At 44.9% G+C, this 18,010-nt stretch overlaps 1 protein-coding gene across 2 annotated transcripts in view; it reads left to right on the top strand.

The window, feature by feature from the left end:
* PDE3B (phosphodiesterase 3B) overlaps nt 1–18,010 on the top strand; it is a 269,596-nt gene that overhangs the window by 167,929 nt on the left and 83,657 nt on the right. For both annotated transcript variants that reach the window (XM_050954507.1, XM_050954506.1), the window contains exon 4: nt 4,158–4,300. In XM_050954507.1, coding sequence (XP_050810464.1) covers nt 4,158–4,300 — 143 coding nt within the window. The remainder of the gene's footprint in view (nt 1–4,157; nt 4,301–18,010) is intronic.

Raw genomic sequence — 18,010 nt, 5'->3', positions numbered from 1 at the left:
CCAAATGGCAACCAGGAAATGCAAACAATAAAAATCCTTAAAAGTGAATTTTTACTGGAAAGGCATAGATTTTTGCTAGGGCATTCCCATTTATTAAAAATAACTACTTTACACTGCCATACCGGTAAATACACTGTTCCGTAGCTACTCAGTGATATAACGAGCCATGTGGTAATGGTAACCTGTGGTGGAGAGGAGCTGGAAATGTGTTCCGTTCGCAAATCTAGTCCATTTGAGGTAAAGGTAATCCATGCAGTCTGTAGGTGACAAAAGCATTTGTCCCAGATTCGCCTGGGGTTTGAATGTGCACCCAGATATGTGCTGGGGGAAGAGGGTTTAAAGGGGGTTGGCCATGGAATTAGATGTTTTTGCATGCAGTCATAATCGGCCAAGCCACGTGGAAGTTAATGCAGCATTTTGCTGAATCCCTCAAGAATTCTGACCCAATCGCAGGTGTTGATAGATGCAAACTTTTCCTGAAGCACAAACTCCAGGTAGGTAGTGACATTTCAGGAAAAGGTGTATTTTCCAGGCCACCTTGGTAGCTGACCAGGCCAATCCACTCATAGTTGTGCTGGTCAGTCACTATATGTTTGAATATTTCTGAGGAAAACCCTGCAGTTTTCCCACCAGCAGGTCAGAATAACATCTCCCTTTGCCAGTCAGCGACCACAAGAACTGTACATCCTCTAAAATGTGGAAGGCCTGAAATGACAGAAAAAGCTTTTGTCACAAGGCCACTGACAGCCCTCCCTCCCCTAACCCAAGTAGTTCTGCAATTTTAAAAACAAAACCAAAAATCCTTTGAATTTTTACCTTTCATCGTGATTATCCAGCTTTGTCCAGGGAGCTTCTGTGGACAGAAGCATCCCTCTCACAATATATTGGAGTTTAGTTTGGAAAAGTAACATTTTATGTCCTTGAAATTCCACAAAGATTTTTTTCTGTGCTCCTGCACTGAGCTATTTGAAACAATATCCCTCTGTCTTGTTCTGTTCCAGGCTTCTCAACCTCTATTGGCTGCAGTACCTGCACAGCTCACCCACAGTGTAGTACAAGCCTGGCCCAATGTACCTTTACAGACTGTTCCAAGAGGAAGAGTTTTTGTGGTGAACTTATGGTTGAACTTCTGGACAGAGCCGATACCAAAAAGAAAGAGACTTACAGCTAGAGAAAAGGCATGTTGAGAGGCAAAAGAAAAGGCTGAAGCTGGCTACATATCTTTAGGATAGGGTTTTAGCACTGGAGCAGGCTACGGGAGAAGGACAGAGTTCAGCAGAGAAAACTCTTCGAGCAGCTGCTATCAAGAATGGCTGCAAGAATATTGGCTTCTGTCACATCATCCACACTGTGGCCTGCATCCCTGTGCAGTACCTGGGGATGCAGTCCAAAAACAACTTGTAAAACTCCGTGGCCAGTGGTCCATGCAATTGGGCCCCAGGAGTGGCTGGACAGGGCAACTTTGCCCCATAGAATCTTCTTTCTTGACCCTCTCCCCTTTGGATGCCTGCAGCCCCTTCTCCTGGCACCAAGCATGGAATAAATGGGATAAGAAGAGAAAGGAGAATAGGGGGCTGGAGACATGCAGTGGTAGGGGGTTTCTGTCTTGTTCATGGTTTTACTTTTTGCACTTGTTCTCGCACTACTTGTTGTTGTTGAAAGGTTCTGTTGTTACTGGTGTTTTGGTGTGGTAATGGCAACTGGCCTGCCTGGCAATGGGTGAATGTTATACTTTTATAATACATGTTTATGAATAAAGCTTTTTATGTTAAGAACGTTTATCATCACTATATCACATCATACAATGTGTATTTAAAATAATTAAGATAAACACATGATCAGGGACTATTAGGAATTAGTATGCAAACAGTATTCCTCTATAAAGTTAGATGCATCAGTCCACACTTCAATCACTTTCTTATATGAATCCATACTGTGAGTCATCCCCTACCCAGCATTTCATAAGTGGTCATGGCATTCATAAGTGCAGTGCCTGGCAGTCAAGCCTCACCCCTCCCCAAGCACTGAACCCCATCCCCACAAGCAAATTCATAAAGATACTATTTCCTCTTCCACTGGGACCGTAATGTGAGAGCACAAAGCATCCTGATTTCTGTTGCCCATGTACATCCAGCTCCAGCTTTGGCAGGTGAACTTTCTGGCTTAGTGAACTCATTCAGCAGCCCTTTGCTGTCGTGGATCCATTCAGAGGGAAGTGGCTCACCTCTGATATCACAAAGATTGTGAAGAGTACAGCAAGCCACACTAACATAGCCTTGATTTCACTGGCTTCCAAATGTGTCTGTAGACATCTCCAGCAGAATTTCAATCTGTCAAAAGCACATTCAACACTTTCGGAGAGTGTAATTAAGCCATCTTTTGCCAGCGCCTCTTACATCAGGTATGATTTCATAAGCCATGGCAAAAGGGGATATGCAGGATCTCTCAGTATAACAGTGGGGACAGTAACTGTATATTATGACGTTATTTGGTGGGAAAGTTCTGCCCTGTCTGTGAATATCGACTCCTGATCAACCAAAAAAATTTGGCATCATGAACTTTCCCAGTGCAGCCTGCGTTGACATTCATAAATCAAGCTCTGAGGTCCTGCATAATAATCCTTTCTGATTTATGTACTCATGCGCTCCTGAGGAGGGCAAACTATGGGCACAAGTCCCATCAGTGTCCCCGACACAGTTTGGAAATCCCTTTCTCTCAAAGCCAGCAGTTACTTCAGGAATATCTTTTTTGCCCTCCACCATGGGGTAAACCCACATGCCTGATTGTCTGAGAAGCCTCCGCTACCACTTTACCACAGTGGACTTCCTAACACCAAACTGGTTGGTAACGGACCTGTAACGATCTGGGGTAGCCAGCTTCCAGATGGCTAAGGCAACCCACTTATTGACTGGCAAGGGTTCCCTCATGCATGTGTCTTGATGCTGGAGGGTTGGGGCAAGCTGCTCACAAAGTTCCAGAAATGTAGCTTTCTTCATGCGAAAGTTCTGGACCCACTGCTGGTCATCCCAGGTCTGCATGACAATATGATCCCACCATTCTGTGCTTGTGGCACTGCACCGGAAGCACCTACATTGAGAGCATCAGCGGCTATACACAGTGCCATGAGCAGCATCTGTCGGTTTAAGTCTGTCATGGTAGGGTCCTCCTTCTCCTGCTCTATCATAAGCTCTGTGAGGTGCTTTTGGTGTGTCAGAAAACACTGCTGAAATGTGCACCAGCATCTTACAGAAGCTCTCCCCATTTCCTGACACAGGAATGACAATGCAAGCAAGAGAAGTTATTGAAAAGACATTTGCTCTATGTTGCTGGTTCCAGTAACTGGGAATGTACAGACCAAAATGACTACTCAGCAAGATGGGTTGGCAGGCTGTTCCAATTTCCTGTAACATGCAGCATGGATAGTAACGTTTTCCCACAGTGCACCATGATCAAAGGGCTAGAGTGGACACATTTTGGAAGTGCACTAAAGAGTCTGGGATATGGCTGGTTTGATTCAGGTCTGTATGCTGCAATGTGGATGCTAGAGACCCAGGTCCTAACTCAGGTTAGAAAATTCTTAACATACAGTTAACAATCAGTGGAGATGCTCAGGCTCTGGGTTCTGTAACACAGGGTCAGCTGACTTGAGTCCCACTAACTCTGGATTTACATTGCAATATAGACATATCCTTAGAAGCCTATGTTACTTTTGAAAATGGGACTTAGGTTCAGAAGTCACATAGGTGCTTTACCTAGGAAGAATATTAGAAAATGTACTGTAAGGTGCAATACTATATTTGCAAAAAGATAGTCTAGATAATAGATCTCTTTCAGCTCTAAATTATTTGACTTCATGTGAGGAATAATAGCTGGAACAGATGAATTCCCAAGGACAAATATCTTAGATTTTATTTTTATTATGGGGTGAGGAGAAGATATGAAATAAAATAGATATCTTTCTCTCGAATAGACTGTTCCTAAATAAGCCTTTTTCAAATTTTTGAGATCAGTATGTTTCTAACACAGGATACCATACTTCCTACTTCTTTGAACATGATTAGCTATAAAAATAACTTTATACACTACTTGCAGAAATAATAAATCATAAAACTGCTTTCAAAAAGAGAAATTTTAACTGTTGTTAAATTATTCAACAGGGATTAAATAGCAGGAATAGTTTACCAACACCGCAGTTGAGACGAAGTTCAGGAGCTTCTGGCCTGCCACCTATTGAACAGTCATCTTCTAGGTGGGAACGCAATAATGGCAAGAGACCTCATCAAGAATACAATACTTCAAGGTAAACCTCCGATTGGTACATTTACATTTATTTTACAACTGTAAAATAACCTGCATTTACATATCTAATGTTTGAATTGGACTAGGTAAAGGAGTTTATGTACAATGTCATAATTGAATGAATTCTGGACATTTTGCAAGAGGTACTCTAGCATAAACTGCAATATATTAATATATTTCAAGTTAATAATATTTTGTTCTCATGTAGATTCATTTATCCATATGACCCAGATATTAAGTTATTCTGGCATGGAGTGAAGCGCCCAGTCATAGCCGGTATTATGACATACCAGTTTTTGTAGAAAATGAAGAATAATTTATCTAGCAAACTAGTTTGTTTTGTCACTACACAGTTTCTAAATAGTTACCTGAGATAGAGCTCACAAGGGGAACTTAGGCACAGCAACCACTAAATTAGTCAGTAGGTAATGCTGAGGAGACGGGTGTGGCCAAAGCCATGTTGCTCCAGGGGATTTAGGTGCCTGAGTCTGAGTTGGAGGGAGGAGCTTCTCTCATACAGGATTCACAGTCATGAACCACTCATGGAGTTAGGCGCCTAAGCCAGGTCAGCCCTTTTTCAAGAAAAACAGAAGAAAATCAACCTTTAGTGAAGTAATTAGAAAAATAAATATTCATTGGGCCAGTAACAGAGTGAATGACTTTGTAGTCCAGTGGCTAGGGCACCTATCTGTGAAGTAGCAGACCTAGGTTCTAGTCCCCTTATGCCAATATTTATAAAAAAGTGGAACAGCTTCAACAGAAAAGATTGGGAGATGGGAGACCCCTTCCACATCAGATAGAGCAAGGGACTGAACCCAGCTCTATTTCATCTTGGGTGGCAGCTCTAACCACTGGGTTAAAGGTTACAAGGGAGGCAGTAGTAGCAACTCCATCACCAGTGAGAAGTTTGAAGTCTGGAGAGGGGGGTTCAGCTCCCCTGTGATCAGAGGAAACAGACTCTTCATCAGACTCAGAAGTTGGCTTCTTTGTAGCCCGAGTGCAGTTGCCTGCCCATCGTGGTACCAGCTTCAGCATTCTAAGAGCCAGTGGCCTACACAGAGCTGGGTCTCACCTTCATACCAGTCGCCCTTCTAGACCCATTGGGGCTTCCCACCATATTCCAGAACCTCTCTGCTCCCTTCTTACACTTCTACATCAACAAAGTACTGGGAACATCTGAAGGAAGGTCACCATCTTCCTTCTCCCGGTACTGGGATCAGTACTGTGTAGGTGGAGCTGCGTGCCCAGGAATCCCCTATAGAAGAATTGGAGGAGGGACGTCCTCAGCAACCTTCAGCCTCTCTTTCTTAGTCCAGTCCTTTAGTCAACCCTTAGCCTCTTTTTCTAGTCTTTCTGATGAGGCAACAATGGCCTAATCTATCCCTCCCCCTCCTGATGATTTTAGCGCTCATCAAGACTTGTTGAAAACATGGCTGTAGCTCTAGACATTCAGCCAGAATAAGTACAAGAAAGATCATACAGGCTTGTAGACATTTTAGCCTTGGTAGGACCATCTAGGGTAGCTCTCTCTATTAACGAGGCTATCCTGAAGCCTGTCAAGATGTTATAGCAGACCCCTTCTTCTCTGCCCTCCATTGCTGAAGGGATGGAGAAGAAAGATTATGTCCATTCACAGGGATTTCAAACACTTTTACAACAACCCTCCTCCAGGCTGTCTGGTAGCTGCAGTCACCAACAAAAGGAGAGGCAAGGACACCAGGCCTCTGCTCCAAAGGGAAAGGAAGGTGGAAAAACTAGATCTGTTCAGCAGGAAACTTTATTCCACAAGGGGTTTACAGCTCAGGATTGTGAACTAGCAACCTCTGCTGGGTCATTACAATTTCAACCTGTGGGATAACATCCTGAAGTTCAAAGACAAACTTCCTGATGATGCAAAACAGGAGTAACCTGCTTTTATGGAGGAAGGCAAACTAGTTGCCAGAATGACATTGCAGGCAAGCCGGGATGTGGTAGACTCTGCAGATTGAACTATAGTCTTTACCATCACAATGCAGCATTCATCTTAGCTGCAAGCATCAGGCCTCCCCCCAGAGGCTCAACAAACAATTCAGGGCTTCCCATTTGAGGGCACCTTGCTATTTCCCAGGAAAAACTGATGACAGACTCCACAGCTGTAAGGATTCAAGGGTGACCCTTAAGTCTCGGGGATCTATACACCCGCATCAAAAAGAAAGCAGTTCCACCCACTGCATTCCCAGTAACTTCAGCCCTTCTTGCCACGTTCCAAGGACCTGTCCAAAAGGAGGAGTTGGGGTTACAAAAGACATCCTCTGCCTCCACCCTCCTCTGCTGCTGCCAGCTCTTCTAGGGATCCTTGATCATCTAAGCAATCATTTTGACCTGTTGGATGAGAGCAGTATACCACTCCCCACAGTGCCATCTTTCCAGACCCTTATTTTTGACAACCATCTATTCCACTTCTTAAGTGCATGGACCTGCATCACCCCAGATCAGTGGGTCTTAAGCATGGTGGAACTGAGATACACCCTACAATTTATTTCTGACCCTCTTCTTCCCACCACTATTCCCCGTTCCTCTTGAGGGTCTGCTCTCATAAGAGCATGTTACTTCAGGAGGCCCAGTCTCTTCTCCTTATGGGGGCCATACAGGACGTTCTTCAAAGGGAAAGTTTTATTTACATTACTTCCTAATCCCAAAAGAAAAGGGAGTATCAAGCCTATTTTATAGATCTATGACTGTTAAACAAGTACTTGAAGAAAATGAAATTCCAGATGGTCACTCTAGCATCTATTATCCCTTCCTTAGATCCAAGAGACTGGTATGATTACTCCTGAGGGCATTTTGCGCCAAAAAATTTAGAATTCTGCACACAATATTTTAAAATCCTTCAAAATTCTGCAAATTTTATTTGTCAAATAAATGTGGAGGCTCCAGCATGGCATTGGGGAACACAGGCCACTGGCTGCACAGAGGTGGGAGATCACTGTGCAGCTCCTGCTCCATGAGACATGGATTCAGCGATGAGGCTGCACCCAACCCTGACACAGTCCAAGGACCAGGCCTGCCCCAGAAACACCCCAGGGCCCTGCCCCTCTATGCCAGGTGCACCAGGTGTGGGCAGGCAGGTTCAGCAAGGTAGTATACAAGTATGGCGGGACTTAGTGTGGGGAGATCCAGGTGTGGGCTGAGAGGGTTCTCTGTGGGGCAGTCTGGCTGTGCGCGGCTCAGTAGAGGATCTGGATGCACAGGGGCTTGTTGGGTTATTTTGGGTGCAATGGTAATGGGATTCTGCAGGGGGTGAAGGTGATTGGGTCTCAGTGGGGGTGGTGGTGGATGTGGGGGGGGTTAGTGGTCTGCATGGGGGTCTGGATGTGGGAGGCTCAAGTAGTGAGTCCAGAAGTTGGGAGAGTGGGACTCAATGGGGTGGGGATCCAGGTGCAACTGGTTGGGGTTTGGTGGGGTGGGGATCCAGATGCAGGGGGAGTGGGGCTCATCAGAGGGGTTCTGAGTGTGGGTTGGTGAGACTTAGTGGGAGGGTCTGGGTATGAGGGGGTCTGGATGAACAGGGGTTGGGTGGATGGGCGAACATTTCCCTGTACAGAGATCCTTCCCACTGCAGCTGAGGAGCAATGGGTGTAGGAAGTGGGGGGTGGGGTGGGGGAAAAGGAATTTGCAGAGTTCCTGTAGCCAGGGAGAAATCTGACCTAGCCCCAGATGCCATGCAGGGGAAGAGGAAGTCCCGTCCTCCCCAGCCCAGGCCAGACTAGCAGCTGAGCCTGGCACAGCGCACAAGCCACCCACCAGTTTGGTCTTCCCCAGTTCTACCTCCTGTCCCACAGTGATTTCTCTCTCTGCTGGTTGCCCTGTTCACCCAAAACATACTGCTGGGGAGGGTCGCATGTCCGTTCTTGTGGTTTCCCTTTGCTTCCCCATCAGGGAGTCATTTTTTTCAGGGAAGCAAAGAAATCTGTGGGGAATATAAATTCTATGCATGTGCAGTGGCACAGAATTCTCCCAGGAGTATGTAATGCTCTTCACTTAAATGCTTATTTTCATGTGGCAATTCACCAGAGCCACTAAAAATTTCTCAGGTTCGTGGTCAATGAATTCCACTACTAATTCACAGTGCTACCTTTTGAGCTGTCAGCAGCCCCTCACATTTTCACAAAATGTACAGCTGTAATAGCAGCATTTCTGAGAAAGTCAGGAGTGCATGTATTTCCTTACCTACACAACTAGCTAGTAAAAGTCCAGAGCAGGTCTCATGTACTCTCCCATGTAGCCACTGTTTGATCCAGGTTTAACACACTCTGGCTGCTACTCAATAAAGTGAAAGCCATTCTCTCCCCTGTTCAAAAAATAGAATTCATTGGAGCAGTCCTGAATGCTATAAAGGCAAGGGCTTTCCTATCACTGCAGAAACAATGTGATTTTTTGTTTGTTTTAGATTTAAAGGTGCACCCTGTCACCACAGTTCGGAACTGTCTCACACTTTTAAGACATATGACATCATGCACTTATATGGTGCAGCATGCCAGACTACATCTCAGACATCTACAGTGTTGGATAGCCTTGGTGTTTGACTGGCCAGTCACCATATAGATGTGGTGATTCACATACCCTCTTGAGGCTTATGCTCCCTGAACTGGTGGATAGAATGTACAGATGTTTCTGAGGGAGTCCCCCCTCCCCCCCAATAACAGACTCTCACTCTAGTCACAGATGTATCAGATCTAAGTTGGGGAGCTCACTTAAGTCACCTTTGGTCTCCCCAGGATCTGCATATAAATATCAGGGAGCTCCAGGACATCCATCTGGTTTGCATGGCATTCCTTCCACACATCAGGGGGTGGAATGTGTTGGTGCTCATGGATAGCCTAGTCGTTGTTTTATGTAAACAAGCAAGGAGGGGCCCAATCCACAAAGTTATGCCAGGAAGCAATCCTCCTGTGGAATTTCTTCATTGCCAATCCTATCAACCAGAAAGCTGTTAATTTTCTGGGAGCTCAAAACACTCCAGCTGGCTGCCTGAGAAGTTTGTTTGCAGGCCACTACAAGTGGTCTCTTCAACTGAACATTTCCAGGTCCATTTTCTAGTGGTGGGAAACTCCGCAAGTGGACCTGTTTGCAACAAGAGGAAAAATGTCATTTTTTTGTTCCCAAGCAGGCTTCAGCCCAGGTTTGCTGACAGAGGTTTTCCTCCTGTCCTGGTTGAGAGGCCAGCTGTATGCATTCCCTCCAGTTCTTGTACTTTTTGCCCAAAGTTTTAGCCAAAGTTGAGCAAGATTTTGCTCACCTTATTCTACCAGCCCCTGCATGGCCTCATATACACTGGTTTTAGACCCTGTTAGCACTGTGAGTCAGATCTCCGCTGTTGCTCTCAAGAGGATATGCATCTTATCTCCCAGGTCCACAGCTGATGCCTTCATCCCAACCTTCAGGACCTCCATCTTACAGCACGGACCTTCATCCCAACCTTCAGGACCTCCACCTTACAGCTTCATATCTGACCATCTCAGAATGAGTTTGCTCAAAGGGTGTACAGGAGTACTACTGAATAGGAGAAAGCCTTTAACTAGATTCTCCATCTGCCCATATAAAGAAGCATTTCCCTAAATCGAGCTCCGATTAACCATATCTTGGACTCTTTTATTTCTGAAACAGCATGGACTGACTTTTAGCCACCAAAGAACTGTGATGAACTATCTCAGCTTTCCACCCACCTGTGGGTAACCATTCAGTTTTTTCAAATTGCATGTCCTTGAGGTTTCTAAAGTGTTTGCTCAAATTATACCTATAGATTCATGATCCAGTTCCACAGTGGAGTATAAATTTGATGCCCCCCAGCCCTTTGAGCCACTAGCAACTTGTTCTGTTGCACCTGTCAATGAAAGTATCTTTCCTTGTTGCGATAACGTCAGCCAGGAGAGTAGGGGAATAGAGCTTTGGTATCAGAGCCCCTCTATACAATTTTCTTTAGGAACAAGGTTTTCCCTTGGTCTCACCCTAAATTCCTATCTAAATTGGTTTTCAAATTTCACATGAATCAAGTAATTTATTTACCAACATTCTTCCCAAAGCCCCAGTTGAGCAAAGGGGAGGAAAAGCACCATGCTTTTAGATGATAGCAGTGCTTCAGTTTTTTACCTGGAGTGGACTAGATTCACTTTTTCCTCTCAATTCTTCTTGGTGATTTCAGACAGAGTGAAAGGCCAGCTGGTCTCCACCCAGAGGATCTCTGCCTGTATTCCAAGTTGTATTCGTTTGTTACCTATTAGACAATTTTGCATCTCCCAATAAAATTTTTGCACACTCAGCCAGATTGCAGGTGGCTTCTGAGGCCATTTTTGTTACGGTTTCCATTCTGGATATTTGTAGGGCAGCAACCTGGCCATCGCTCCATACATTTGCCTCTGATTATACTATCTCTCATCAATCCAAAGTCAATTCCAGATTTGGATGAGTAGTCCTTCAATCCTTGTTCAGAAGTTTCCGAGCCCACTGCCAGTTTGGACTCCTTGTGAGTCTCCCACCGTGGAATGGACGGTGTTCTTCAAGATATGTTGGACATGTCCATTCCACGACTCTTCCTCCTTCCTCTCTCTATCGGAGCTCTTTTCCAGTATGAAGAAACTGAGGCAGGTATTGGGAGCAGTACAGCCCTTTATGCCTGCATACAGTGGCATGAAGCACCAAAGGGTGTATGTACTACCACAGCAGGTACTGCTAAGAGAACCATCTCCAACAACTCTGCATGAAACATACTCGTACATCTACAGTGGAATGGATGAGTGAAAAGAACAACAGTTACAAAAAGGTAGGTAACCATTTTTTCTTTGAGCGATTGGTGTCCGTTTCCATTCCACTGCAGTAGCATTTGTACCCGGTGCACCAGAGACAGAGATTTTTTCCCCCTAGCTGTTTCCATCAGAGAGGGGCATGCGTCCCATGCCGGTGAGTGGCCTCTGTTGCCATGTGATGGTGTAATGGGCGGAGCTATCCCAGACACACCCCAGTTCCTTCTTATGGCCTGTGGTTAGTAGTCAGAGCATGCTGGCTTGCTTCAGAGAGTGTTCTCCCTTTCAGTGAAATTTTCTCTTATATATAATTTTGGTACTCATTCATAGTTAGTTTAGAGTAAGTTTCATTTCTTAGTTGTTTTGTAGTTTAGTGGACTGTTGGTTCCAGCTTTCTTCTGGGTGCTGATGTCTGGTACCAGGAAATGCCTCGGTCTCCAGACTTTAAGCCTTGCATCAGTGGCAGAAAATCCATGCCGGTGAGTGACCTGAATTCTCAGTATTTAAAGTGCCTTACTGAAGGTCATGTCCAGAACAGGTGCCAGATCTGTAGTGACTTTAAGCCCCAAACTAAAAACAGTAGGGAGGGGATGCCCCATCACCTTCTCATGGAGGCTGCCTTCAGTCCACCATTGGAGCCTTCTTTCTGCTTCTGTCAGAAATGCCTCATCAGGGATTGTGGAGTTTCACTACCTCTCTTCTTCCCCAGTGCTGAGAAAAAAATATCGGCATGGTGCTTTGAAGGACTCATCCTCCAGGAGACCAAGATCTCTAGCACCGCCAACTAGAAGACAAGCCGAGGGACAGGATAGAGTGTCCTCTGAGAGGAGGCATTCCCCAGTGCATCTGAATCAGGATCATTGACTCCAGCATCGGTTTCTGTGATGAGACCAACGAGTGCTGGTATATCAACCCTCTCTGTGGTACTGACCACTTAAGGTACATCTCTACCGGAGTAGAAGACCTGCAGCACAGGTCAGCTCACTTGGGTTTGTGGGTCTTGGTCTGTGGGGACAAAAATTGCTGTGTAGATGTTTGGGCTCAGGCTGGAGCAACCCAAGCCTGAACCTCTATGAAGCAATTTTACAGCCTTGCAGCCTGAGCCCTGTAAGTCCAAATCAGCTAACCCAGGCCAGGAGTGGAATTTAATTGATGTAGACATATCCTAAAATGCAACAACAGTATCAGCAGAAACTCTTGGTACCAACAATGCTGGAGGCATATGCGGCTGCATATGCTATCTTATGCCTCTTGGTACTGGCTTCTGAAGAATAGGAGACATCTTGTCCCATACTGATAAATCCTCAGACTGCATCAGACTTACCTACATCTGGAGGTAAACTTTTGGTGCCATGATCAGCTTTGGTTCCTCCTGTGCCTCCTTGCCCAGTGCAGTCAAGAGGCAAACTAACTCTGCTTCCCTTGGTACTGTTGTCTCTGGAGCCTCTACAGCACTTCTTGGCACTGAGGGGTACTGCGAACCCCCCCTCCCTTGTTGGGTGACTTGGACTCATCTTCAGAATCAGTAGTTAGCTTATATGTGACACAATCTCGAGATAGGAGAAGTCACTCTCCATGAACCAGGGGTTTTTGCTCTTAGTATCCAGTAGAGGTTCCACACTGGTTACAGGACGTGGATCCTTGGTCTGCAAGAGGTTGAAGTCCAATGCCCTACCAATGACCATATTGGAACCTCTGGGGGTTTCCTCCCACCATCAGATCCTCCCTTCGCCCTCATCCCTGTATATCGCTGAGTAAGTACTGGGGTGGTTCATATGAGGAGGTTCATTAAGTCACCCTTGGTACCAAGTTGGCTGCCAAGCAGGAGCAAACTGCCCTAGCAGCACTTCCATCAGAGGAGTTACAGGGTGGAGGGCTCAACCTCACCCTGCTTTGTGTTCCTCCTCTTCGTTTGAAGAAGTGGTGGTGTCCGGTGTGTTCTTGCCTCTACAAGATGATTACAAGGCCTCTCAGGACCTGTTGAAGAGGGTGTCTTCCTCCTTGGACATGCAGATTGGAGGTAGTTCAGGAGAGCTCACATAGATTATTGTACATTTTGGTTTCAACAGGGTCTTCGTAAGTAGTTCTCCCTATAAATGAGGCCACGAGGATTTTATGGCAAACACCATCTTCTCTACCGCTAACAGATGAAAGGATTGAATGGAGGTGCTATATTCTTTATGGGGATATGAGTATTTTTACAAATACGAACTCTTGGGGACCTTTTCTCAGCAGTGAACAGAGTGTCAGGGGATCCCACTCCTACCAAAAAGTAAAGAGACAAAGAAACCTGTTTTTTTCATTTGTGTGTGTTTGTTTGGGTAGGAGAATTTGTTTGACTGCCAACTACAAATTTGTGTCTTGAATCATCCAGCCTTGTTGGGAAGATACAATTTCTCCCTCTGGAACAATATTCTCAAATTTGTGGACAAGTTACCAAAGAATCCCAGGCAAGAGTTTCAGGCCATATTGGATGAGGGTAAACTAGTTGCTGGGACCTCTCTTCAGGCTGCATTGGATAGGAAAGACTCTGCAGCCAGGGCCATGGCATCTGTTTTCTACAGTGTGTAGGTGCTCATGGCTTCAATCATCTGGTATTCCACAGGACGTCCAACACACTATTCAGGATCTCCGCTTTGAGGGATCAACTCTCTTTTCCAGCAGACTGACAAGTTCTGAAGTCTCAAGAACTCCAGGGCTACATTGAAGTCTTTGGGGATTTATACTCCCTTCCCTAAAAAGTAGTAATTTTACCCTCAGTTATTCCATCATTACCAGCCCCTTACACCTAGGCAACCTGACCAGTCTAGGAGGAGAGGGAAGAGTCAAAAGACGACCCCACACACACACACACTTTTTGTCTGCAATGAGCTCATCTAGACTGTAGGAATGTCAAGCAGTCTGTTTGACTGCCTTGTCAAGGGTGGCTTACCAGTTTGCATTACACCAGCTTCTCCTCCCCTTCTTTTTTTCCAACAGGTTATCCCACTTCCTACATATTTGGCCTCTCTCAACATTGGGAAAAATAGGTCCTGAATGTGGTTCGACATGGTTACCTCATAGAATTTTCAAAGATTCTGAAAAGTCACTTTCTCCTTTCTCCACTATCCTCAAATCCTCAAAAGAGGTGAAATATGCAGAAGGCCAAATATGGTCTTTTGTGAATTGTGACAGAGAGAGTGAGTTCTCAAGGTGGAGACGTTCTCTGGTCATTACTCAGTCTTTTTCCTGGTAAATGAGATCTGGGGAAGATGGAGCAGTGTTAGATTTATAATATCTGAAAAGTGCAATAGGAGGACCATATTCAAAATGGAGACCTTGAAGCTGACAGTGACAGATTTGTTGATCAAGGAGGCCTACTTTCATATGCTGGTTCAACAGGTGCACAGGAGGCTTCTGTGATTTGCTCATGAGGCCTATCATTTCCAGTACAAAGTGCTGCTTTTCAGAGTGCCATCCGTGCCTCGAGTGTTCGCAAAAGTTCTTGTATTTTTGGTGGCTGTTCTCAGGCAGAAGCGGATACAAAGGTACTTTTTCCTGGAAGATGTTCTAGTTCAATGATAGACTGTGGCTCTCAAGGCTCAAGAGGCTCTTTGATGCATCTGGAGCACATGATATTAAAACACTGTGCGATTTAGTTATTAACAAGTCAGAATACTTTTACTATGTTGTTAGCCAATTGTAATTGATAAAATAATCATTTTACTGTGAGAATAATATATATACACACTAAACCATACTGTTAAAATATGAATATATAGTATTGTAGTAAATGTAACAAATGAACTCTGGCTCTTTTGGGTAATGTTGATCGGTAATTTGGCGTCTGAACTACTGATTTCTGAGGGTATGTCTACACTATGAAATTAGGTCAAATTTATAGAAGTTGATTTTTTTAGAAGTCAATTTTATACAATCGATTGTGTGTCCCCCCACTTAAGACCATTAACTCAGCAGAGTGCGTCCATAGTACCGAGGCTAGCATCGACTTCCAGAGCATTGCACTGTGGTAGCTATCCCACAGTTCCTGCAGTCTCCGCCACCCATTGGAATTCTGGGTTGAGATCCCAGTGCCTGATCGGTCAAAAACATTGTTGCAGGTGGTTCTGGATACATGTCATCAGGCCCTCCCTCTATGAAAGCAATGGCAGACAATCGTTTTGAGCCTTATTTCCTGGGTTACCCGTGCAGATGCCATAACACGGCAAGCATGGAGCCTGCTCAGCTCACCGTCACCGTACGTCTCCTGGGTGCTGGCAGACGTGGTACTGCATTGCTACACAGCAGCAGCCCATTGCCTTTTGACAGCAGACGATGCATTACGACTGATAGTCGTCGTCGTCTCCTGGGTGCTCTTTTAGCCGACCTCGGTGAGGTTGGTCAGGGGTGCCTGGGCAGACATGGGTGCTCCTAGCAGACCTCAGTGAGGTCTGTCAGGGGCGCCTGGACATAAATGGGAGTGATTGCAGGTCATTCTCTTTTTAAGTTTTGTCTCATGGAGGTTCAGTCCTACCTGCACTCGTACAGCACTGTGTTCTGGCGAGCAGCCACAAGATGAGGATAGCTGGCAGTCGTACTGCACCGTCTTCTAGCGAGCACCCAGGAGGCGACGATGGCTAGCAGTCATACTGCACCGTCTGCTGCCAGCCTAAGATGTATAAGAGAGATGGAATGGATCAAAACAAGAAAGAGACCAGATTTGTTTTGTATTCATTTGTTTTGATTTGCTTCCCCCTCCCTCCCTCCATGAATAGTGAGGGGAGGGATAGCTCAGTGGTTTGAGCATTGGCCTGCTAAACCCAGGGTTTTGAGTTCAGTCCATTCTGTGTGACAGATGTGTGTGTTTCTCCTTGATGCAGACCCACCCCCTTTGTTGATTTTAATTCCCTGTAAGCCAAGTCACTTCTCCCTCTGTCAGAACAACCGCAGACAATTGTTTCCTGCCTTTTTTCTGGGCAGACGCCATAGCACAGCAGGCATGGAGCCCGCTCAGATCACCAGGGCAATTATGAGCACTGTAAACACCACATGTGATATCCTGCAGTATATGCAGAACCAGAACATGCAAAAGCAAAACCAGGTGAGGAAGCAATGGCAGCGCAGTGACGAGAGTGATGAGGACATGGACACAGACTTCTCTCATAAGTACATAAGAATGGCCGTACCGGGTCAGACCAAAGGTCCATCTAGCCCAGTATCCTGTCTACCGACAATGGCCAATACCAGGTGCACCAGAGGAAGTTAACTTAACAGGCAACAATCAAGTGGTCTCTCTCCTGCCATCCATCTCCATCCTCTGACAAACAGAGGCTAGGGACACCATTCCTTACCCATCCTGGCTAATAGCCATTTATGGACTTAACTACCATGAATTTATCCAGTTCTCTTTTGAACCCTGTTATAGTCCTACCCTTCACTACCTCCTCAGGAGGAGGAGTTCCACAAGGTGACTGTGTGCAAAAGAACTTCCTTTTATTTGTTTTAAACCTGATGCCCATTAATTTCATTTGGTGACTCCTAGTTCTTGTATTATAGGAATTAGTAAATAACTTTTCCTTATCCACTTTCTCTACATCACTCATGATTTTATGTACCTCTATCATATCCCCCCTTAGTCTCCTTTTTTCAAGCTGAAGAGTCCTTCCTCTTTAATCTTTCCTCCTATGGGACCCTCTCCAAACCTCTAATCATTTTAGTTGCCCTTTTCTGAAACTTTTCTAGTGCCCCAGTATATCTTTTTTGAGATGAGGAGACCACATCTGTACGCAGTATTCAAGCTGGCGGCCTATCATGGGTTTATATAAGGGCAATAATATATTCTCAGTCTTATTCTCTATCCCCTTTTTAATGATTCTTAATCTCCTGTTTGCTTTTTTGACCCCTCTGCACACTGTGTGGACATCTTCAAAGAACTATCCACGATGACTCCAAGATCTTTTTCCTCATTCATTGTAGCTAAATTAGCCCCCATCATATTGTATGTATAGTGGGTTTTTTTCCCAATGTGCATTACTTTACATTTATCCACATTAAATTTCATTTGCCATTTTGTTGCCCAATCACTTAGTTTTGTGAGATCTTCTTGAAGTTCTTCACAGTCTACTTTGGTCTTGACTATCTTGAGCAGTTTAGTATCGTCTGCAAACTTTGCCACCTCACTGTTTACACCTTTCTCTAGATCATTTATGAAAAAGTTGAATAGGAATGGTCTGAGGACTGACCCTTGGGGAACACCACTAGTTACCCCTCTTCATTCTGAGAATTTACCATTAATTCCTACCCTTTGTTCCCTATCTTTTAACCAGTTCTCAGTCCACTAAAGGACCATTCCTTTTATCCTATGACAGCTTAATTTATGTAAGAGCCTTTGGTGAGGGACCTTGTCAAAGGCTTTCTGGAAATCTAAGTACATTGTGTCCGCTGGATCCCCCCTGTCCACATGTTTGTTGACCCCTTCAAAGAACTCTAATAGATTAGTAAGACATGATTTCCCTTTGCAGAAACCATGTTGACTATTGCTCAACAGTTTGTTTTTCTGTGTGTCTGACAGTTTTATTCTTAACTATTGTTTTGACTAATTTGCCCGGTACCAATATTAGACTTACCGGTCTGTAATTGCTGGGATCACCTCCAGAGCCCTTTGTAAATATTGGCATTACATTAGCTAACTTCCAGTCATTGGGTACAGAAGCCGATTTAAAGGACAGGTTATAAACCTTAGTTAATAGTTCCGCACCTTCACATTTGATTTCTTTCAGAACTCTTGGGTGAATGCCATCTGGTCCCGGTGACTTGTTAATGTTGAGTTTATCAATTAATTCCAAAACCTCCTCTAGTGACACTTCAATCTGTGACAGTTCCTCAGATTTGTCACCTACAAAAGCTCGCTCATTCATGGAAAAGTGGTGCCAAGGCATTTAAACAATCAGTCT

The sequence above is a fragment of the Gopherus flavomarginatus genome, chromosome 5, assembly GCF_025201925.1.
Source record: "Gopherus flavomarginatus isolate rGopFla2 chromosome 5, rGopFla2.mat.asm, whole genome shotgun sequence".
Classification (NCBI taxonomy): Eukaryota; Metazoa; Chordata; order Testudines; family Testudinidae; genus Gopherus; species Gopherus flavomarginatus.
Note: the sequence above shows the minus strand (reverse complement) of the source record. Positions and strands in the feature narration are given on the sequence as shown.